A 25,408-nucleotide genomic window follows, 5' to 3' on the forward strand; every position below is an offset into this window, starting at 1 on the left:
GACCATTTAACATTTTGTAAAAACAGGTCAGGCAGTGTGCTTCACGTCCATCTTGGAGAGTTTCACTTCAATGAATTTAAAAGTTGAGTAACACTCGCTTCTCTCTCACAGGTATTTGTGACAAACCAGGCTGCCTGTCTTTGGACTCGCTCGATGGAGGTAGTGTTTTTGTTTGTGTATGGGTCCATCTTATCATATTATTGAATGATCCCCTAGTCTTAATACAGTGGGATAGAAACAGCTCGAGCCTGTCAGTTTTTTTTAAATCTTTTGCCTGCTGGGAAGGAGGCAAACAGAGAATGCTTAACATGGGATGGATCTTTAATTGTGTTAGCAATTTTACTACAGCGGAGAGAGAAGTGAAGACAGAGTCCATGGTGGAGATTCTGGTTCCTATGACATGCTGAGTTATGTCCACAACTTCTTGAGGTTTCCCCACAGTTACCTTGGCAAGACATGATGCATCTGGATAGGAACCTTTCTGCAGTGCACCAATAAAAATTGGTGAGGGTCAAAGGGGACAATCCAAATTACTCAGACAACTCGCTATCTACCTTAGTCCTAGAAGCAAATATTTTCCACGTGTGAAAAGAAACCGTTTCACTGCATTGGCAGACAATGTAAAATTACTAAACAGTTTAAACAAAACTTCACCTTGAAAGAACTAAGTCCACACCATAAAGTAATTTTTTTATCTGGGTAATAAATTACTAAGCAGAAACATGAATAAAGCATTGTTGCATTATATATTTAAAAAAAACATGGATTTCAGCCATCTTAGAATTCCTTTCTAGTGACATAAAAGGAGTCCTTGAACTACACACACAGTGATCTAAAAATTATTCAAACAAACCTTCAGTTCCTCCTTTTATATCTAGCGCAAACAATTACATGCACAAAAGGAAATGTTTAAGATCTCAGGCAGTTACAAAGAAGAAATGCATTGCATTGGTATGAACATAGTGCAAGCCAAACACAAAAACATTACCTCCACGAACAAATCCATTTGTGGTTATAGCAGACGTTGATAGCCCTGTGATGGTGGTGACAACAGTTGCCATGCCAATAACTACGAGAGCCAGACCTGTTTACAGATGAACAAAATTCAGAAAAAAAATCCAATACAAAATATTGAACATTTAGCTCTGTAAACTAAACTGCATTAAAGTTTGTGTATTAGACACATGCATGCACATCATATTGATACTCATTTGACACACTATAAGCAAAAGGATTAAGCATGACAGGAAATCAAGCAACATGAACCATTAATTGAATTCTAGCACAACACTACCGCATACAACCATTAAGGCTGCTGTCCCTAGCCTGGTGAGCTATACATTGAGATCATGGATGCTCATACTGTAACCTCAATTCCTCATTCCAGTCTACCATCCCTATTGCCACCCACAAGAAACTTTCACCTCAACCCTTGTTGAACAAAAAGGCAAAATGTAAATAAAGTCTCTCTTGAGAAGATACTGCAGTCCCTTTCAAACAAAGATGACCCCATTTCTAGGTCACTGAAATACCCTTCACATCCTTCCAATATATGCTCCAATGTCGTCACTTTTCACTCTTCTAAATTTCTATTCAGCATTAGGAGCCAATAATTACAGATTTCAAAATGTAACTCCTGAACCTCATCTAGATTGAAATGCAAATCAACACAAATGCAGCACAGGGTCTGAAACCTTAATCGAAGGAAACTACAGGGTAGAACAGGAGAACTTTTTGTGGTTAATTGTGAGAATACAATCAGAAGATTGTACAGTGTAGGAAATGACTAGCATTTAAAAGACCATCTGTCATAGAAACAGAATTAGATTATTTGGCCCAGAGTCTGCTCTACCATTCCACCATGCGGCATTTATTTTCTCTTTCTCAACCCCATTCTCCTGCCTCTTCCCTGTAACTCTTGCTAATCAAGAACCCACCATCCTCCACTTTCAATACACCCAATGATTCGGCCTCCACAGCCATTTGTGATAATGAATTCCAAAGATTCATCATGGTGGAACAAAGGCCCCATTCATGTACTGTGTTCTCCTTACCTTTAGCCTCAGTATCTCCTCTCCACTTCTCTGCCATTATTTTTGTCACCTCCTGCCAATGGTACCAGGATTGGAACTTTGTCCAACCCCTTGTTCATCGACCATAATACAGACACAAGGGAGTGGGTATGGCGACCATAAAGTGGCATGTATTGCCGAGTTCTCTTTCAGGCCATCATTAAGGATGCCACCTTCCTGATTACAAATGCTCTGCCCGATAAGAACTACGCCATGCAGGACCGGGCCAAGGAGGAGTTTAACCACAGCTCATGGACACATTCATTGTCCCCTAGGAAGGTATGAGAAGCATGGAGCTCCCTCCTCCCCTCATCATTCCCTTCTTCACTCTGCCTCTTTCCTCACACCCCCGACTGTTTCTCTCCCTCTCTACCCACTTAATGCTCTCCTTTCACATCTCTTCCTCCACCCTTCTCCACACTCATCCTTTCTCCCTTTACTCTGTGCTCTCCCCCTTTTTCTGTCCACTCCCTCTTTCTCAACCTTCTCTTCCACCCACATTCCCGTTTCCTCCATCTTTCCAATTTCCCACTGTCTTCTTCCAGTGTTCCCCCCTCCTTCCCTACCTCTCCCTCCACAACTTCCCTGTCATTCCACCCCTCCTCCCACCCTGTCATACTGACGTACACCCTCCCCACTGCATAACTTGCCAAAAGTTTTCCTTTAAAGCAGTGGATCCACAATTCATCTACAAGTGACCAGAGAAAGTATAGTGTGTTATTTCTAAAGAAGAGGTTTAGAAATTTGCCAGAAGTATTCGGCCCAAGTATTTTAGAACCAGGAAAATTACAAAGAATGTGAAGGTAAATTACAAGTCAGTTCATGAGAAAAATAAAACAAACTTCTGAGTTTTTATTGGTACATTAAAAATAAAGACTATTTCATGTGCAACTTTTTACAGACCGATAGGAGAATTTCTAATGAGGAAAAAGAAATAAACAGTTACTTTGCATCAATGTTCACAGAAGATACTCATATCTTACTAGGTATATGGGGGGGAAAGGGTGTGGCAATAATACAGAGCCAACAGAACTAAGCTGATGTCAAAAATAACACAAAAGCAGTTCTTTAGTTTTCAAGTACATCAATGACAAGGACGTAAAGATTTACATCAGAGTTTTGAAAGAGGTGTTTTCAGAGATAGCGGATGCTCTGGGTATCTTCCGAAGTTTTATTAAATCTAGAAATTGCTCCTATGGATTTCAAAGTGACAAATGTGAATGGCAATACTTAAGAACAATGAATAAAAAAATGCAGGAGCTAGTGACCTATTAATATTAGTGGAAGGGGAAATAGTGCAATCTATGTAAAAAGTGCCAAAACAAGAATAACAGGATTGGACAGAGATAAAGAAAATCATGTTTACCTAATGTGGTGAGTAGTAGGATAGATAAAGGAACATCTAGTGAATAGGATACATTTGGATTTCTGGAAGGTGTTGGTTATGAAGCTACTTAAATTGATCAAAAAGGTTAAAGCACATGGAATTGGTATTAAAATAATATAATAAAGTGAATTAAGAACTGGTTTTCAGATAGAAATTAGGCAGAGTGGGGGAAAAACAGATAGTTTTAAATTTGGCAGGATATGACTATTGAGATACTGGAGGCATATTGGGATGATTGAGCCCCAGCTGTTCATAACCTACATTACTTTGGCTAAGGAGAGGAGATCTCACTGAGATGAGATGTTTCTCCTGTTACGTACCCCGTAACTGGGTTGCCAAACCAGCAGAAATGGATCACTCAGTTGGAGTCTAGATTACTAGAACTAAAAGTTTTATTAAAGAAACAAGCAACACAGTAATCAAAAGGATGATAAATGCAACAGTTCAGCAATGATAAACACACGTGCACAGAATTAAGATAACAGGATCAATCAAGCTCTATCGTTGTCTAGGGGTAAATGACCAATTTCAAAGTGATACAAAGTCCAGTTCAATTTAGTTCAGTTCGCAGTAATCGTTGCCATGGCGATGGACAACGTGGGGGGAGGGAGAGAGAGAACGAGGACGACTGATCATTCAAAACAGCTTCCACTCACACACCTGCGATATTGCTCACAAGCAGCTTTCAGGCGAGTCCTTTGTGATGTCACCTGGGGTCACCGACTGTGACCCCTCCTCCAGATGCGGTCGATCCTCTGCAGTGAACCCGGCACCCAAGCGAGGGTGGACACACACCGGGTTCCCGCTGATCGTACCTTTCCACCCTGTGCGTTTATGGACCAGTACTTCCCACCGACTTGTGAGAGGCGCACCGCTTCCAGGGTCTCGTTACCTCGGGTGTCGTGTGTCCTGCCTTAGCGAACCTGCCCCTTTTTATCCCCCTGCTGGGGTATCACCTGTCCATCACTTCAAACGGTTCAGGGTTCAAAGGGGGAGCCGCTCTAGACAGCTCTCTCCCCCGTCCCTTCATTACACATCTCCAGATCGCCTGTCCATCACTTCAAACAGTTCAGGGTTCAAAGGGGGAGCCGATCTTGACAATACCCAGACTGATGGCTCCTTCAGTAACACCTCCAAATGCTGCTTCATTGTTCCTTATCTCTCCCTTCCCTGAGGACAGGTGGCAGACCAACTGCTGATGCCACTGATGCTAGCCCAGGCCAGCAAATATCTTAATTTATGTGTATTCTCGTCACACTCCACTCAGGATACTTCTATTATTTTTAAAATCCTAGAGGGCTATGGAGGCTCAGTTGTTTGATTCAAACACAGATATAGTTCTGAATATTAAATTAAGGGAAATAGAGTTTTGTATTGGAAAAGCATCAGCAAAGTAGGAGATCAGTCACAAAAGGCCTATAATGGTCTACAATAGGCTATTTCTCACACTTTTACTTTTGCACTGATATAAAATGCAATCTAGAAATAACCTGGTTAACATGATGACACAAACTCCTGATTATATCTACTGTTGGATTATAGCCAAAAGCAAGCACAGCTTCAATTTGAATTAAGAGTTATGTTATAAGAAAATCAATTCATAAAGCAAAATTTTAAATTATTCTTTCTAATGTATTTTTTAAATTCAATAACTAATAACATTTAGACCTTAAATAGACCAGTATAACAGCCTTCACCAACTTCATCCAATAGTACAATTTTTCTTGCACAATACTCTCATGTTAAAACTTAATCACATGTGCATTAATCAAGCAAGCCACCTAAACTACAAACAAAAATTTTAAGTTGTTAAAATGCATAAATAAATGATTTGGACTAATCCAGAAAGTTCTTTGTTTAATACAATTCCTGGTTTCTCATAACACTTAGTGTTTTCTTTTAAACGATTTCCCTCCAAGTACTCCAAGGACAAAATTTTGCAGTGAAGATTTTCATATTCCTGTTCATCTTTTAAGGATAGGAAGTATTGACGACTTCCCAGTGTGTTGTCAGCCAAAGTCTGAGAACTAATGGTGCAGCACAATTACATTTGGGAGATCAAGAAACAATATGGACAATTGCAGAGCAGGACACTGCAGTTTTATAAAGTACCAGTACCATAAAATAGATTTGAAAATGAGGATAAGCATTTGAAACAAAAATCAAGGCAAGATTTTACAAAGTACTGTGGTTCAACTAGCAAAGTACTTAGGGCAAATGAGACTTGGAACAAGAAGACAGGCAAAAGTTTTGGACAATTTTCAATTGATATTGACAAAAGGGGTACCAATTAGCAAGCACAAACGTTGTACATTGGAATGGTCCAGCCATCTAGGCGCAAAAATAGTTAAAGGTATAAATAGTAAACAAGCCAAACATGCCTGAGTATTATGGAGATTTCATAGCACTGCATCAATATAATCACCAAAATAAGCAAATCTAATCCTGTGAAATATAAATGTTTACGAATAGAATTCCAAGCATTAAATTCTGTATATGCCAAAGATATTTCTATAAGGATAAATATAGGCAAATCCAAGCTGTCAATTAATTTTTTAAAAATCAAATTTATGATTAAATATTCAGATGTAGTGAAGTACTCAACTTGTATTATTAACCCGGATACAGCTTTTAGCTTAATGATCTACTACTAAGACATAATCTTTTCCGGATAAATCTATTCTCGAAGTACAGCTTTGCATTGGAAGCTGTTTCTTAATTAATTTTTCAAGAATAGGGATTTACAACTTTATGAGGAATATTCCAACAATATCAAGTAAGCCTTTCCATAGCAGCTTATAATGTTAAACTCAACCTGATAAAACTTAATTACAAATATATATTCACAAACTGTCCCCCATGTTGAACTTAGCAGGTACTATTGACAGCAATTTGCAAAGATAAAGACACTAAACCAGGTATTCCCAACCTTTATTATGCTATCTACCAACACCATTAAGCAAGGGGTACATGGGCCCCAGGTTGGGAACCCCTGTCCTAAACAGGGGAAGACAGGAGTATTAATTAAAGCTTTCCAACAAGTTTGTGACAAATATCTTCTTGTACAAAGTCCTATTTACCCTCAAGTTCTTTACTAGTTGTGCCACATTCATGGAACATGACCAGCTGAATTTAGATCTTGAAGTAAAGATTCAACATTTACAAATTCTTTCAAGGTATTAATTGTATTGTCCATAGTTATAAATATTTCACTACAAACTGTAACATTGACACCCAACTAAAGTGAAACATGTGTTACACAAATTAATCACTTGCATTCAAATTTAAGTTAAAAAGGCTCAGTTAAGCACAAGCTCACCACAAACCAATATTAAATTTATTTTACCTACCTATACCAGCATGGCCAACAATCCATGACAAACGTATGAAGAGCATCACTCCCCAGATATTTAGCATACATCGTACCTAGTGGATAGGGAAAATTTCCATGAGGAGAAAAGTGATCACATATTTTTTTTAAAAAAAAACAGCTGATAACAAATAAAACAGGAAGTGAATTATCCAAATCACTTTGGTTACTTTTACCTGAGTTCACTTAAAATTATGTAATTTAAAAAGTTATTGAACTTTTAAGATCATTAAAATATGGTCACTGACTATGTAATGAATAATCAGCTATCAGAACTCAAATCAAAACAAAAACAACTTACAAGCTAGTTTTCATAAACTAATGGGTAAAAAGGAGAACAATTAAACGGACAATAACACTTCCCTATAGCTGTACACTAACAAGTAAGCAACATGACAGTCACTAATAGAAAATCCAGCACAATGCCTCTTCTGGTCAAGGGAGAAAAATAGGTTTATTCATGAAATGAAAACTAATAGATGTAAATAGGTATGTTTTAATCAAAAGAGAAACCTCAATATCAAAGCCAAATATCATGTCCAGTGAGCAAGTCCAGAATAATTTGTTGCGAGGTACAGCATGCACAGGTTACATGTACAAAAAATTCATTGTACTGGAACAGTGTATCGCTCATTCAAAATATTACCCGCTTGCTCGATAAGTAAAGAGAAAAGGTGTAGGTTTTAGTAAAATAATTGAATTGACTGGAGGCACTGTATTTGAAGTAAGGATATTTTTTTTTTGCCCTCAATGTTCTTCAGAAAATACTCCTGCAACACTAAATGCAATGATTGAATGGCAAAGCAGACTTGATGGACACAATTCTGCTCTTAGTGTCTCATTGTCTAAGTTAAGAGCCTTCCAACACAACATTGAACTTCAATACAATTTCCTTTCTTCAACCAAACTGACTACAATTCTGCTCTATCAACTGATTGACCTTCCGAGGAATTGAGGATTTACAAAAATCATTTTGAACCTAGGTAACCTCTGGCTAAAAGAATAATTGGGACTGAATAGAAAGTTTTGAACTAAAGTAAACTCTGTCTTCAGCAGTGAGCTAAAAAACAAGAACGGCTTATACCAATTCTCTCTTAATTTGCAGAGACATTGAGAATTTGATAAATTGTACATTGTACTCTCATTCGAGTAGGGGGGAGGAGGAGGACTCACTGATAAGGACAGGAATGAATATCCATCTGTAATTAAGTCAGGGCCTAGCAAAGGAGAATAACTGATAAGGGACTGGACAGCACATCCATCTGTAATGAAACCTTGCTTTAGCAGACGCTCTTATCTGTAACTAAGCTTTGCACCAACGGACTTAGTGGGCGTACCAGTTCAAATGACATCCTGCAACAGTAATGTATGGGACTTACTATGTATAAATGCACGGCTATAACCAGAGAGAGTCCACTTGTCAGATGGTGGCAATACTTACATGCCTTCCCTTTGACAACTGGTTCTCAAACTCCTGCAGGAGAGTGCGCAATAAACTGCGGTGATGATAAGAAGCCAAGTTTTATTCAGATTAGACTTTAACATTTTGGCATCACGAACAGGATCACAATACAGGAAGCATCAAGCAGACGGGCTGAGTAAGCGGCTGGACCACTCTGGGGACTGCGGAGACCGACCGGGCGTCCAATAGGTATTTTAACTTTTGTCGTTCTCCACTAGTTCCTTTGGAGGTACGGTCCCTCGCCCACGGCTAATTGCATAACCTTGACAGGATCGGGAAAGTACCTGTCAGGAGACTCGTATAAGGTAGGCAAAATTTTACTAAGTGGGCAGGAGGCAGATGTGCCGGGTAAATTTATCAATTGAGCAGGAGGTACCAAGCCGGATAGATTTCTCTGATTGTTAATTGAGCAGCAGGCTTTGTGCCGGGTAAATTACTTAGAGAACATGGGTCAATTGCAGTCGATTGATACGAGTGGGCCAGGAGCAGCCCTACACAATATGTGTGAGAGTTTTCCAGACAAGGAAAAGGATTTGCGAATGTTGAGTGCAGCGCTGAGTAAGAAATTGGGGAACAAAATGTGGCCACTGGGGGGAACCTGGGATATTAGCTCATGAGAACAAGCAGTAAATTTGATATGGAAAAAGAACTGTGGAAAGAAGTGGAAATTGTTGATAAAGGAATGGAAGGATAAGGCAGATGTAAAGTGGAACAGTACATTATTAGCACAAACAACAGGAATTCTGCAGATGCTGGAAATTCAAGCAACACACATCAAAGTTGCTGGTGAATGCAGCAGGCCAGGCAGCATCTCTAGGAAGAGGTGCAGTCGACGTTTCAGGCCGAGACCCTTCGTCAGGAGTCACTCTTCCTTCAGTTAGTCCTGACGAAGGGTCTCGGCCTGAAACATCGACTGCACCTCTTCCTACAGATGCTGCCTGGCCTGCTGCGTTCACCAGCAACTTTGATGTGTGTTACATTATTAGCACATTGGAGGAATAATGCATGTGACAAAGGGAGAGAGGTATGTACTGCAGAAGGAACGCCAAAGGTTGGGAGACAATAAAGGAGGAGTGTAAATGGGTGAATGGGCACCGAAAACGAGAGCAGGAAAAACGACGCAAGCAAACCAAGGCTGACCTAGATAGAAGAGAAGGGCAGGAACATCAGTCTAAAGTTCGAACTAATAGGGAAACAAGGGATCCCGAACCCATGTCTGGCATACCGACCCTGTTTGAGGACAGTGACTGCGATGAGGATTGGGCACCCTTTGTACACTGCCCCTCCCAGCACCTTACCAGGGGCCAAGTGCACCTAGTGCTCCCGAACCTTAATCCTCCTAGTATTCAGATATGGCGGCCGCTCGGGTAAAACAGTGGCAGCAGGGAAGGGGAGGTCCCTATACCCTGAGATCCATAAAGGGAATACTGAGGATTGTTCCGAGACGGGGAGGGAAGAATCCGATAAATCCCCAGAGTTAACGGCTCCACCAAGACAATTGCCCACCTGAATGCTGCCCAGTCCACGAATAGCGGAGAAGGGACAGCCCTCAGTGATTCCTGTGTATGCACCCTGGAAGCCTCAAGAAATGATAATAATCATGAATCCGGCACCAGGTAGAAAAAAAACAGCACAATTTGCTCAGTATGTCCACAGTACTATACAAATGTATAATGCGATCCTGCAAGATTTATTCGGTCTCTGCTGCATGATTCTCTCAGTTGATGAGGGGTGGAAATGGAAGGCAGAATTCTAGGAGTTACAGGCAAGAAACCCTAATGAGAAGGAACAGACAGACCAGATTATTCAAGCCTTGGAAAGGGCTCTCCAGCAACCTGTAAACATCAGTAAAGTACTTGAATGCAAATCTAAGCCTGGGGAATCAGGACCAGACTATTGGGAGTGATTTGTGGCCTGCTACCGCACTTACGCAGGAGACCAAGCCTTTAATGATGGGAATCTGTCCCCCCAGTTTAATGCCCTACTGCTCCAATGCTTACCAACCAAGTTAGCCAACATGATTAAAACAAATAATATGGATTGGCCTGACAATGACCGAAATCGAATGCAATGAGCTTTGACATTATTGGGACCCAGCTTTCGAATCCAGATCAATCCCGAAGGGAACTAATATTAAAGGTGAATATGTTCAGCAGGGAGGAGGACGCAAGCGGGCTATACCTAGGGATCAGAACTGGGAACAAAAACCTACCAAGGGACAGGTGGGGACAACGACCGCATTCTCTGCCCACAACCCGTTTAGAAATTGACAAGCAAGGATGCTCCTACCGTGAAGGAAGAGCCCAATATAATACTGCAAGTTGCTGAAATTCCAATTCCGTTTATGATTGATATGGGGGCTACCACAACCACTGTCGATCAGGAAATAGTATCGGAACAGTGATTCCAGCTATCGGACGCTACAATCACTGTCTGGGTTCGAAGGCACGGAACATACGTACTCATGTACCCAGCCACTGCAGGCGGAATACCAAGGGAAACCAGTGTGAGGTTTCATTTACAATCATCAGCAGTCTGGGGTGTAATCTCGTAGGGAGAGACTTGCTCTGTCCTTTGGAAGTTGGGATTCTATACACAGACAAGGGTATCACCCTGGGACTAGTGAACAACCGACAGCTTCCCCAGATTCCGACCCCCCCCTCCCTCGTGGTGGGCACTTAATCTGGACTCCACTTCGGTTGAACCCCCTCTGCCAGCGGTCGACCCCCATGTGACCCTGTGCTACAACCCTACGGGGAGCGCCACTGAGGAAAGCCAATATTGAACACCCCTTGAGGGCCAGAAGTTCCCAGTCACGGTGACTGGAGAGGTTAAAGGAAGAGAGGGCAGTGCATTACTGGCTGAAATTCTGGATTTCCTTTGCTGACAGACAGAACTGATGGTTCCCCATACCACCGTTGGGGTTTGCCCTGGGTTCAAGCCAAAGATCCTAGGGTTCCTTGCCTACACCCAGACGAAACAAGCTTCCAGCTCCAAGGGAGACTTGCAAGACTTGGCCGCAGGCCAACTCCGATACTGGAAGGAGTCTGAGGTGAAGACAGGACATCTGGTAAGACAGTCTTTTAATACTGACTGAACCTAAGACGTTGTACCCCATCTCTGGGCAATTTCAAGCCATGAAGTTGGCTGCACCAACTGCCCCCGTCCCATCCGGATCACCATGAAAGAAGGACAGACTCTCTCATCCATTCCGCAATACCCCCTCAAGCCCGAGACAACGTTTTATGAGGATGGAAGCTCTTTCGTGGATCCAGCAGGGAAACGATATTCTGGCTACGCGATAGTGACGGACAGTGAAGTAATTGAGCAGTCCTCTTTTGAAGCAGCTGTCTCAGCCCAGAAGGCTAAGCTGTTTGCTCTGACTCGTGCCTGTATCCTAGCAACAGACAAAACTGCGAACGTTTACACAGACTCCCATTATGCATTTGGAGCTGCACATGACTACGGGGCTCGCTGGGAACTTCGGGGATTCCTGACCTCCTCTGGCCACCCCATTAGTAATGCCACCTTTGTAAACAACTTACTCACCACTCTACAGCTACCTCGAGTTTTGGCTGTTATTAAATGTGTAGCCCACACCCACATGTCCGACCAGGTCACTAAAGGCAATGTTTTAGCAGGTAAGACAGCAAAAAGTGCGGCACAATCCTTGGTAGTCGTAGTCCCCTTGGGTTCCCATCAAGCAATCCTCTGTGACTTAAGCAGAACGAGTTTACCAGACGTGAAGGTACGTATTTTCTGGGGGATGCCGCTGAGGAAGAGGACAAACTGTGGTCCCAGGTGGGGTGCCAGAAAGGCCCCGACCTTCGGGCCACCCCAGCAGGACAGGTTTGTGTTCCTACAGTTTTTACCAATATTGGTCGATTATGTACATAACTGTACATATCTGGAAAAGGAGGGAATGGTTGGTAACCTGTACTCTGCACACCGGGTACGACTCCCTTGCCAGGTGAACCTTTCTCGTGTCTACAAGATGATTTTATTGAATTGCCTAGATTACATTGCTATAGATATTGCTTAGTTATTATAGATGTGTTTAGTAGATGGACTGAAGCTATTCCAACTCCCAATAATACTGTTGTGAAGGTATTATTACGGGAAATAATTCCCAGGTACAGCCTGCCAGTGATGCTGAGCTCTTGACAATGGTCCACACTTTGTGGCGAAAGTAAACGAGGGGGTATGTAACGAAACAGCTATCAAGCAACAATTCCACTGTGTACACAACCCACGGGCCACTGGCATAGTGGAAAGAGCCAATGGCACTCTGAAAAGTAAATTGGCGAAACTAACAGTGGAGATTGGACTCACTTGGTTGATGCTCCTACCACTGGCCCTATTCTACATGAGGGTTACCCCACGGGGGAAAACGGTTGTCACCAGCTGAAATCATTTATGGATGGTCCATGAGGACATCCTGGAGACCAGAATCTTGTGTACCATACCTGCAAGTGCCTAGCAGCAGAGCAGTAAATGCCACCTGTTACTGTAACTTCCACGGAGGGGAAGATGCATTTTTTCTGGGAAATAACAGTTGTACCACCTATACCACTGCAGACCCTCCCCAACCAGTAAATAGCATCCACTGTGTGTGTGGAAATTGGGCCTATATATGACTCCCAAGGGAAACTGCCAGCAGATGGAATCCACAAAGTCCCAGCAAAAGATGGACCAGCTGTTGTTATCTATCATATTTAGTACCCCATCTGAGAGTCATGGCCCAGTTGCAGGATCACCCCCATTGGAACAGGCAGCACAGAAGTATAACTGAGACTGAGCGATTTTGGATGATCGCTTTTCCCTCCTATGGAGTAGCCAGGAATTCACGAGAGATAATCAATTTGGCTGCGGCACTTGAGGAGTTGGCTAACATTACTGTAGGGGCCCTAACAGAAACACAGGCCCAAGTAACAGAAATATCCACTGAAATGATTGCAATCCAGCAAACAGTCCTACAGAACCAGATGGCCCTTGATTTCATTCTGGCAGAAAAAGGAGGAACATGCATCATTATAAGGAAAGAATGCTGTACCTATATACCTGATTAATCTAGTAACATATCGTCCCTTTCTGAGCATATAACCCAGGAAATACAAAAGATTCATGTACGGGGTCTTTCTTTTGTTACATTTAAAATGGCGATTTTTGTTATGTTAATCTGTGGAATGCGGCTTTGTTGTGTTTTAACGCTGCAGAGAGTTTGCGCTAGCAGTTTATTGTGGTTTAGAGGGTGATAAGAGGGTGCTATTAGCCAATGGGTGGTTATGTATCGTTTTGTTTTCGGATGCCATGCTGTATGATATGACTGTGGACTGAGTTTTGGCGGGGAGTCGGGAGGAGAGACGAGGAGGACGGCGGACGTGCGGAGAGGCTCCGGTCGATCACTTCGGGTGGTCCCGAGCCGTGGGTCGACGGAATTCGGGTGGTCGTCTGACGTCGAACTTGAGCTCCAACGGTAGCGCGCGAAGAACTTGGACTTTGAATAAGTGTTGGCGCCTTTTTTTTTCATTACTTTCCTCTCTGTATCACATGTATATTAATGCCCTAGAATTAGTAATATCTATAAAGTGTATGTGTTAAAATTTACTGGGTGTGCTGGCTGATGATTGATGTTTGTGATTGATTCGGGCGACGATTGACCCTGAGGGGACTGCTGAAGCAGGTGCTGGGCGGGATTTCCCCTAGACATACACGAGCCAAAATAACGGAACGTTACAAGTGGGGGCTACCGTCAGGGATTTGGATTTTTTTTCGGGAAAGTTGTACTTGTGGTTGCGGTAAGTGGTGTGAAGATGGAGCGAGATAAGATTGTAAGTTGGTGTGAAATGGAGGAGGTACCGGTGAATCATGCGTGTGTGGTAAGCGGGGTCGATTATCGCATTCCGGCAGAGGTACTGGTGCGAGGGTTGAGTTTGATTAAAGGTATCGGGCAGGTAGAACTTGTAGCTAGAAGGGGTGGGAAAGAACTGGAGGCTTGCTGGATGTTGGTGCGGGCGAGTGCCGACGTCATGGCTTTAGAATTACCAGCGACAGTCCATGTCCAGGGGGAGGCGGGGCCGTGGGGTCTCCATACCCTCCCCGAGGACGCGTGAGGAGGTGCCGGAGGAGCTAGTTGAGGCCCCCGGCCGGGTGCCCGTAGCAAGAGGTAGAGGTGCGGAGTGGGAAGGTTTGGCCAGGCCTCGCCCCCATGGGCTTGAGGAGACTGCCGAGTTAACGGCTGCCATTATCTCCCTGGCGAGAAGGGTTGAGGTGCACCGCCCGAAGCTGAGAATTTTCTCGGGAGCCAAGCCCACCCCGGAAGGGGAGGATGACTATGAGACCTGGGTTGAAGATACATCCCAATTGTTAGAGGTGTGGCCAGTTTCGGATGAGGAAAAGAGACAGCGATTGGTGGAAAGCTTAAGGGGCGGGGCAGCCCGGGTGGTCCGCGATCTGAGAGCGGCACGCCCCTTGGCTTCCCTATCGGAGTGTTTAGACGCTTTGGAGGAAGTGTTTGGACTGTCAGGGGATCCCTGGCGGCATTTAGCAGAGTTTCAACGGATGGGGCAGAGAAGAGGGGAAAAGCTCTCCGACTATGCTTTCAGGCTGGAAGGAAAGCTTACGGGGTTGCTGCGACGAGGTATAGTGAGGGAGGACGATGTGGCGGAGTTAAGGATGAGCCAGATATGTAGCGGTTCCCGGGAGGATGACAGGGTGGCTTGGAGTGTACGGCAGTCATTTAAGCAGAGCTCCCCTCCATCATTCGGACGGCTGATCCGAGAGGTACGGGCCGAGGAGTGTGCTTTGGGCCGACCAGGGGGCTCGGACCCTCAGGGACGGTCTTCAGCGGTTCAGGAGGTGGTAGCCGGGATGAGACCAGAGAAATCCAAGGGGTCCTCGGGGGCCCGTATCGGGAGGAGAGAGGCGGCGAGTAGTGGGTGCTATAACTGTGGGAGAGAGGGGCATTTCCGCCGGGAATGTGAGTGGCCGGGGGCGTGCTACCACTGTGGGGAAGCTGGCCACTTACGGAAGGATTGTGAGAGACGAAATGCGCCGAGGGGGGAGGGCCCCCAGGCCACCAAGAAGGGAGAGGTGTCGGGAAACTTAAGAGAGGCTCAGTGAGGGAACGGACTGGAGTCTCGGGAGGAACACGTTCCCAGAAAACCCCTATGGAACCCCGGAACAAACAAGCCCAAATTCCTGATGGGCTGGTGGGACCCCGTTCCAGCGTGTCCCTACGGATAGAGGGGATCTTTGCGAAAGCCATCCTTGACACCGGGTCGCAGGTTACCTTACTGTACCGGTCGTTCTACAACCAATATCTGAAGCATTTGGCAGTAACTCCGTTTAACGCATTGGAGATTTGGGGCATAAGTGATGGTGATTACCCGTACGATGGATACTTGTCAGTGAGAGTGGAATTTTCAGAGGGAGATGTGGGAGTATCGGAAGCCTTTGAGACGCTGGTGTTGGTTTGTCCGGATCCGGTGGAGACCGGTGGTGCTGCCCTGTTGGTGGGGACTAACTCCCCTCTGGTGCGACGGCTCTTGGGAGCCTGTAAGAAGAAGGGGGGGGAGAACTTTTTGGAGACCCTCTCGGTACACCCCGTGTTCCGAGGAGTGTACGAAGGAGTGAGTGACCCCCAGGGGCTGGACCCGGAGTGCAAACGAGGGACGGTGTGGTGCACTCAGGCGAGGCCTAAGGTGATACAGCCAGGGGAGGCGGCATTAGTGATGGGAACCCCCAGATTCCCCGGATTGCCGCCGGGAGAGGCCCTGCTAGTAGACGCCCCCGACGACCTGGAAAGGGAGTTCTGGTTCCCGGCTGGGGCGCTGGTGAGACCTGAATTGCAGAGGCCCTCAGCTGTACAGGCACGGCGGATGGGGGTGATGATACGGAACATAACGGAGAGGGAGATCACCTTTAAGCGCGGGATGCCCCTCGCGCACTTGTTCCCGGTGACGGTGATGTCCAGCGCCCCTGTGAAGCCCACTGGAAGAGAACTATTGGGAGACGGGGGGCGGCTGACCGAGGAGGCCTTTAATTTTGAAAACTCCCCTGTACCGCCGGCGTATAAGAGCAGGCTGGTGGAGAAGATGCTGAAGTTAGGGGATGTCTTTTCTCAGGGCGAGTTTGATGTAGGGTTTTCCAAGAGCACTCGGCACACCATTCGGGTAACAAATGACACCCCGTTTAGGGAGAGGTCGCGGCGGTTGGCCCCAGCAGATGTGGAGGATGTGCGGCAGCACTTGCGGCAGTTGAAAGATGCCGGGATTATTGCGGAGGCCCGAAGCCCATATGCGTCCCCCATAGTGGTGGCAAGGAAGAAAAATGGGAAGGTACGCATGTGCGTGGACTATAGGACCCTGAACCGCCGCACTGTTCCCGACCAATATACGGTCCCGAGGGTGGAAGATGCATTGGCCTGTCTAAGTGGTGCACAGTGGTTCAGTGTATTGGATTTGCGGAGTGGGTATTACCAGATTCCGATGAGCGAGACTGATAAGGAGAAGACAGCCTTTATCTGTCCCCTGGGGTTTTTCCAGTTCGAACGAATGCCCCAAGGTATCTCGGGGGCCCCAGCCACCTTTCAGCGGCTCATGGAGCGGACAGTGGGGGACATGAACCTGCTGGAGGTATTGGTGTACCTGGACGACCTGATAGTGTTCGGATCTACGTTGGAGGAACATGAGGAGCGGCTGCTGAAGGTGCTGAGTCGGCTGAAAGAGGAAGGGTTAAAACTTTCCCTGGATAAATGCCAGTTCTGTAAGACGTCAGTCAGTTATGTTGGGCACATAATCTCGCGAAATGGAGTGGCCACCGATCCGGATAAGATAGCCGCAGTCACCACCTGGCCGAGACCTCAGAAGGTGAGCGCCTTACGCTCGTTTTTGGGGTTTTGCGGATATTACCGGCGATTCGTGAAAGGATATGCGAAAATGAGTCATCCATTGAACCAGCTGTTGTGTGGCTATCCACCTATGGGGGGGAGGAGGAGGAAGGGAGACCGAGGGTCGGAGGTAGGAGGATACTTGAACCCGGGGGAGCCTTTTGGAGTGAGGTGGGATGCTCAATGTGAGGAGGCGTTCCAATCTCTAAAAAGGGCGCTGACACAGGCCCCAGTGTTGGCTTTTGCTGATCCCCGGAAGCCGTATGTTCTACACACTGATGCCAGTCACGAGGGTCTTGGGGCTGTTCTGTACCAGGAACAGGGAAACGGATTGAGGCCAGTGGCGTTTGTCAGTCGGAGCTTGTCGCCATCTGAGAGAAACTATCCCACTCACAAGCTGGAGTTCTTGGCATTGAAATGGGCGGTGGTAGACAAGTTGAGTGACTACCTATACGGGGCCCAGTTTGAAGTGAGAACTGATAACAACCCCCTCACTTATATCCTGACTTCGGCGAAGCTGGACGCTACTGGGCACCGGTGGGTAGCAGCCTTGTCTGCCTATGAGTTCAGCCTGAAGTACCGCCCGGGGAGTCGGAACATCGATGCAGATGCCCTGTCTCGTCGGGCGCACGACGAGTCGGGCACGGCCGAGGAGTGGAAGAGTGTCCCTGCCCAGGGAGTAAAGGCCATGTGTCAAGTTGGGAGCGACGGGGAAGTAGGAGCACAGATGGGAACGGATCGGGCAGTAGATCAACTGGGGGCTGACGGTGACGCGCTGCCCACTGGTTACTGTAATGTGACTGCTCTGAGGAACCGGCAGCTGCCGGAGTTGAGTCACCAGGAAGTACAGGCGGCTCAGCGTGATGACCCAAGCCTTGGCACTATCTGGTACGCGGTTAGCCAGGGTGATATGGGGCAGGTGGAGAAGGCGAAACATGCCTCCGTTCCTCTACTACTGAAGGAGTGGCCCCGGTTGAAGCTGAAGAACCACGTCCTGTACCGAGTCACTTCGCCTCCGGACCACCCCCGGCGCTGGCAGCTGGTCATGCCCGAGAAGTATCGAAAGGCTGTGCTTCAGGCTCTACATGATGATTCCGGGCACTTAGGGGTAGAGAAGACCTATGGATTAGTCAAGGACCGGTTTTACTGGCCCCGGATGAGGGGGGAGGTGGAAGAATACTGTAAGACCTGTAGCCGTTGCGTCAGGAGGAAGACCTTGCCTGCGCAGGCGGCTCCGTTATCCCACTTGCAGAGTGCAGGACCCATGGACCTGGTGTGTATGGATTTCCTGTCTATTGAGCCGGACACCAGCAATACCGCGAATGTTTTGGTCCTCACGGATCACTACACTAGATATGCGCAGGCTTTTCCTACTAAGGATCAGAAAGCGACTACAGTGGCGAAGGTGTTATGGGAGAAGTACTTTGTTCATTATGGCCTTCCCCGGCGGATCCACAGTGATCAGGGACGGGACTTCGAGAGCAGGCTTATCCATGAATTGCTGGATATGCTTGGGGTTGAAAAGTCCAGAACCACCCCCTATCACCCTCAGGGTGATCCTCAGCCCGAGAGGTTTAACCGGACCCTGCTGGACATGCTCGGCACCTTGGAGATTGGACGGAAGAGTAAGTGGAGTCAGCACATCGCCCATTTGGTTCATTGTTACAATTGTACTCGCAATGATGCTACGGGGTACTCGCCCTACTATCTGATGTTCGGACGGGAAGCGAGGTTGCCCATTGATCTGTGTTTTGGGACTGAAGCGGGGGAAATACCTTCGAAGCCATGTCTGAAGTACGTGTCCGATATGAGGAGAGAGTTGAAAAGGGCGTACGAGTTGGCTGAGGCGGCAGCCACCAAGCAGAACCAGCGGAATAAAAGGAGGTATGATCAGAAGGTAAAGTTCGTCCAGCTATTGCCGGGAGACCGAGTCCTCATCCGGAATTTAGGACTACAGGGTAAGCACAAGTTGGCGGACCGTTGGGCAGCCACCCCATATGTGGTGGAGAGTCAGATGCCGAATCTCCCGGTTTACCGGGTGAGACCTGAGGGCGGGCAGGGGCCTGTCAAGGTACTCCATCGGAACCACCTGTTGCCTCTGGGTCGAGAGGTGAAGATGGACCTAGAGTCCGAATGGGAGTTTACTCCTAGTACGAGGACTCTGCGAGGGCGCGGGGCGCGGGAAGAGGCCGCTGCGAAGAAAACGGGGCCGGTCCCCACCTCGAGAAGGGATACGTCATCGGAAGATGATGATTCGGACGTGTGGTACCTGCTTCCGTTCGCTGATTCCCCGGTGCGGGGAGAAGAGACTCTTGGCCCTTCCATCACTGAGTCAGGGGGACCGAGGGAGGGTGTTGCAGAGCCGCCTGTATTACAGCCGGCATTGGGGGAGGAGAGGGTGGAGGCAGAACCCGAGCCAGAGGGCTCACCGGGGCAGAGGGATCCCGGTGAAGGGGAAGGTCCGACAGATCGGCTCGAGGGGTCACCTGGGGTGTCTGAACAGGGAGAGTCCACAGAGGAAGTCCTGAGGCCTCAGAGGAGTAGGCATCCCCCGGAAAGACTCACTTATATAGCGCCGGGAGAGCAGGGTGTGATCTCTACTGCCCTGCAAAGTTATGTCACTGCTTTATGCACCTGGGTTGGGTTTTGTGTTTTACAAGGAGTACTAGTGAATTCTGTTAACGTCATGAGGGCATGACTTTTTTTAGGTGGGGGGAGAGTGTACGGGGTCTTTCTTTTGTTACATTTAAAATGGCGATTTTTGTTATGTTAATCTGTGGAATGCGGCTTTGTTGTGTTTTAACGCTGCAGAGAGTTTGCGCTAGCAGTTTATTGTGGTTTAGAGGGTGATAAGAGGGTGCTATTAGCCAATGGGTGGTTATGTATCGTTTTGTTTTCGGATGCCATGCTGTATGATATGACTGTGGACTGAGTTTTGGCGGGGAGTCGGGAGGAGAGACGAGGAGGACGGCGGACGTGCGGAGAGGCTCCGGTCGATCACTTCGGGTGGTCCCGAGCCGTGGGTCGACGGAATTCGGGTGGTCGTCTGACGTCGAACTTGAGCTCCAACGGTAGCGCGCGAAGAACTTGGACTTTGAATAAGTGTTGGCGCCTTTTTTTTTCATTACTTTCCTCTCTGTATCACATGTATATTAATGCCCTAGAATTAGTAATATCTATAAAGTGTATGTGTTAAAATTTACTGGGTGTGCTGGCTGATGATTGATGTTTGTGATTGATTCGGGCGACGATTGACCCTGAGGGGACTGCTGAAGCAGGTGCTGGGCGGGATTTCCCCTAGACATACACGAGCCAAAATAACGGAACGTTACATTCATAACATAGGACTGGGGTTGCATGAGTTTGGCAGCGGGACAGGATGATGGTCGTTTGAGAGCTTCTTCGGGGATATCAGTGGTGTACTATTACATTGTGGAAGTATTGTACTTATTGTAATTGCTGTCATTCTTGTATTGCAATGCTTGTGGCCACTGGTGGCTAGCTGCTTCAGCTGTGGGATCCGATTGTAACCTTTGGGCCCTGAGATTTATCATGAAATGATAAAAAGGAGGGAATGAGGAATTGAGGATTTAAAAAAATCATTTTGAACCTTGGTAATCTCTGGCTAAAAGAATAATTGGGACTGAACAGGAAATTTTGAACTAAAGTAAATTCTGTCTTCAGTGTTAGCTTAAAAAAAAACCTGGCCTACACCAGTTCTCTCTTAATTTGCAGAGAGACATTGAGAATTTGATAAATTATACATTGTACCCTCGTTTGAGTAGGGGGAAAGAGGAGGACTCATCGATAAGGACAGGAATGAATATCCATCTATAATTAAGTCAGGGCCTAGCAAAGGAGAATAACTGATAAGGACTGGACAGCACATCCATCTGTAATTAAACCTTGCTTTAGCAGACTCTCTTATCTGTAACTAAGTTTTGCACCAACTAACTTGGTGGGCGTACCAGTTCAAATGACATCTTGCAACAGTAATGTAATGTATAAATATACGACTGACGGGGAGAGAGGGGGAAGAGACCACTCGTCAGATGGCGGCAGTACTTATGTGCCTTCCTTTTGATAACTGGGTCTCAAACTCCTGCAGGAGAATGCGCAATAATCTGTGGTGACAATAAGAAGCTGGTCTCCCAGGTTTTATTCAGATTCGACTATAACACTTGGTAAAAGCCACAGTACATGATGCTCTACCTTGTATACCAAATGCCCCATGCTCTGCCCTTTCACTCCAATTCCTATCCCATCTTAATTTACCAGTTAGGGCAAATCTTCCCAACAGCTCTAACAAATCTGCCGATAAGCGTATTGGTTCCCCCTAGAGTTCCTGCATTAAAAAGATAATTTTTATACATGTCATACTTCCCTAAAAGAGAACCCGGTGATCCACAAACCTGAGTTCATGCAGAACATTCATGGTATTCATGGTTTATTAAGGCTCTTATAGCCAGGGAAGTTAGTGGGGATAAGCTCCAACAATCTATTAAATGCTCCAAAGACTTGCACCTCAAATAGCCTCTGACAACCAAGTCCAGCTCCTGGCCTTCACGTGTTGATTAGTTACCAAGCCCAGGAGAAGCATTTCTACTGAGAGAAGAAGGGGAAAAGGCGGGTGGCTGGAACTTAAAACGAGTCGCTTCGGACAGATGGGGCTTTTCAGCCATGGCTGCAGCTCATCTAGAAGGAAAACCGATCTCAGACCTCCGCTGCCTTGTGGCTATTCCCACTCATGGGAAAGGCACAAGGACTAAATCCAGGAGAAATCTCAGAGCTGGAGTCCCTCAGGCAGTCATACGTTGAGTTCAACATTGACCGTCAACTCCTGCGATACCACTGGTGCCAAATTGTATTGGCTCTGCTATTCCTCTGGATTTGTCAGCTGCATGGGGGTGGGGGCTACATGGGCAACAGCTTGCTCTCCATATCATACTGCCCTGGCGTATGTACTGGGTTGTGTATCACATAGAAAGCCGAGACACAACAGCCATGGTCATCCCAACCAACAGAAGGGCCTCATGAAAACAGCACCCAAAAGTCAGGATCAAGCCCTATTTTCTGAAGCTGTGAAGGAGAAAAATTGACTGATGCAGCACTGGGCTACCAACATACTGAGGCATAGCACTACTGAATGCTCTTCTTGTACATGCAGTCCGGTTTTCATAAAAGAAACAAAATGAGGGGAAAAAACGATCCCAGATTTCACATCCTGCATCTAGAAAAGGTCAAGATTTAAAGAAAACCTACAGGTTGATAACTGATTTAAGGAAATACAAAGTTACTTGAAGTGTAGATGTAATATGCTGGGGGTAGCAGATAGTATCATAGTTTTAGAGCAATTTTGGATGACTTTTTAAAAAATCTGCAGAATGCTGAAAGATATGTTGAAAGACATGCTGAAAGAGAGATTTTTATATTAAAAAAGGTCACTTGAAATTCCTCTACCAAAATCCCTATATAGTGTGTTTGTGTTGACTGGCCTCATTTTCTACAGTGAATATCGCAGATTTTATTTGTGCAAAACATTTCTAACAATCCTTCTGGCAGATAACTAGCACCATAACCTTCTATTTTTGCAGTAATTATTTTAATACATCAATGAGATTCAGATTAATTGAATATGAAAAATATTTGGCTCTAAAGACCTTATCAGAAGTTAAATAGATTTTTTTCTTATCCACACTCATGATGAAAAGGCCATAGCAATATTCAGTCAAATGGAATTTCTTCTAATAAGTACAGATTAGAGTTAGAGTCACACTGCAGGCAGACAGGCTCTTCCAAAGGCCATACCAAACAACCACCACCCAATTACACCAATCCTTCATTAACCCCCTTTGTCCTATAAACTCCTGCCCTCACCCCCCCTCCCAAATTAACCTGCTAACCCACAAGTCTTCGAGATGCAACAGAAACCAAAGCATTTGCAGATTAAATTCAATTTTTCAAACTGTTATAGCAGCAGAGTCAATGTGAGAATACCACACCAAGAACCCCCTCAAAAGGATTTTTTTTAATCCTTAATTTGATATTTCAACCTGCCCTTAATTTCAAAACTCCACTCCCCTATCATCCACCATCCAAAATGCCTTTAAATCACTGCTGACTCAAATCCGCAACACAGCATTCATTGAAACTATGATATTGTTGTTTACCCCCATTACAAGCACTCCATACGCCAACAATACTCCATTCCTGACCCCGTACCTCCCCAAAACAAAAGTTGTTTACACCCCTCGCTTTCTTTATACACTAACAATTCCTTGGTTTTTCCAGATGCGTGGACTGAAATGGCTAACATTCCCGACCTTTTGTGCAAGCTACACGGGGTATAGTTAAAATAAATAAATCACATGTAGAATTACAGAGAATGAAGTTTATTTTTGAACAGAAAACTTCTCTATTTCTGTTTTGCTCAAGTTCACACAATGTAGTTTCACCCTGGCAGTTAACATCTATTAAAACTATTGGTGCAAAGGTTAATTTTTAATTATTATAAACAGTATATCTTCAAAACACATTATCAGTAGTTACAAGAACAAGGAATTAGTTTTTTTTTTGCAAACTGGAGGGGGCATCCCCACAAAACTGAATCCATAACCATTTACTGGAAATCTAAAGTCCACGAGACTTGGAAAGCTCAATGAGCAATGGGGTTAGAACAGTTGACGTATCCCAATACTTAGCAGCAAAAAAAAATCTGCAGATGCTGGAAATCCAAGCAGCACACACAAAATGCTGGGGGAACGCAGCAGGCCAGGGAGCATCTCTAGGAAGAAGTACAGTCGATGTTTCAGGTCAAGACCTTTCGTGAGGACTAATGGGAAAAAAAAGAGATACTAAGAGATTTGAAAGGGGGAGGGGGAGGGGGAGACCTGAAATGATAGGAGAAGACAGGAGGAGGAGGGATGAAGCCAAGAGCTGGGAAGTTGATTGGCAAAAGGGATACAAGGCTGGAGAAGGGGCAGTATCATGGGACGGAAGGCCTTGGAAGAAAGAAAGAGGGAGGGGAGCACCAGACAAAGATGGAGAACAGGCAAAGAGTTATTGTGAGAGGGAATTAGAGGAAAAAAATAAGCAAACAAATAAATAATAAATCAGGGATGGGGTAAGAAGGGGAGGAGGAGCATTAACAGAAGTTAGAGAAATCAATGTTCATGCCATCAGGTTGGAGGCTACCCAGACAGAATATAAGGTGTTGTTCCTCCAACCTGAGTGTAGGGTTAGCAGCTGAGTTCAGCAGCAGGCACTTGTTGCTCATTGAAAACAATTAGTGGTTACTCACCAGCACACCTTTAATCCAGCCAAACTTTACAACACCTTTACTGTCAGGAACATGTTTTGATACTGCATCTTCAGCTGGACTGCTTTCTTCTCCATTTACAAAACCATCTTCAAAAGGCTCCTGAATGGCAAGAAAAGGTTTTGATCTTAGTATCACCAATCCACAGTTCACAATGCATGCCAGTAAGAATGCAATCCAGTACCCTGCACAGTATTTTTCAAGAAATTAAAAATACCCCACATTATTAATAGCTGTTGCTTTATTAAACTTTAGGAGAAAGGAATACATTCTGACAGCAAGAGGAAATTGTTAATATTTTTAAATTTCATAGTTAATTACATTCATTCATGCCTGTGACACCAAAGTTAAATTGTGTACAAAGCAAGCAGTTATCATTCTTTACAATGTGATGATAACTAACATTTACAGCAGACAAACTTTGATAGAGAAGGGTCAGCTCTTATGACGTCTGTAGTCATAAAGGTTTGGTAGTTTCAAAATGTGTAATTGCAAGAAGATTAACAGACTGACAGTTTGATCTTCTATTATTCATTATTTGTTTGTTTGCAAACCCATAGCCATAAAAAATAAGCAGCATCACACAGCAAGATGCACTCCCTCACAAAAAACTTGCCACATTTTCAAAGTAGCTGCCTCTATTCAAGAGTAAAATGCACACTATACAAGAAAATTACTGCTCTAAATCTTAGCCACATATTGCTTTCACACAACTAGGACAAAAGGTTTTACAAAACAAAGGGCAGCAGAAGTCCTTAGTTTGTACTTTTAGCCACCAATGATTCAAGGCCTAGTATACATGCATGCCTGAGACCTTGAAATAAACATAGGTATGAGACAGACATGAAAAATGGGAGTTAAATTTGTTGCAAACTTGTGGACTGCAACAATTTCAATAGTTTTAAACCT

General features: G+C 45.3%; 1 protein-coding gene across 2 annotated transcripts in view; it reads right to left on the minus strand.

Moving 5' to 3' along the window:
- Window positions 1-25,408, minus strand: part of slc12a2 (solute carrier family 12 member 2) — a 224,029-nt gene that overhangs the window by 142,459 nt on the left and 56,162 nt on the right. For both annotated transcript variants that reach the window (XM_072281724.1, XM_072281723.1), the window contains exons 2-4: window positions 24,482-24,601; window positions 6,810-6,885; window positions 989-1,084 (exon numbers count right to left, since the gene is read on the minus strand). In XM_072281724.1, the coding sequence (XP_072137825.1) occupies window positions 989-1,084; window positions 6,810-6,885; window positions 24,482-24,601 (292 nt within the window). The remainder of the gene's footprint in view (window positions 1-988; window positions 1,085-6,809; window positions 6,886-24,481; window positions 24,602-25,408) is intronic.

Source organism: Mobula birostris, chromosome 17 (genome assembly GCF_030028105.1).
Source record: "Mobula birostris isolate sMobBir1 chromosome 17, sMobBir1.hap1, whole genome shotgun sequence".
Lineage (NCBI taxonomy): Eukaryota > Metazoa > Chordata > Chondrichthyes > Myliobatiformes > Myliobatidae > Mobula > Mobula birostris.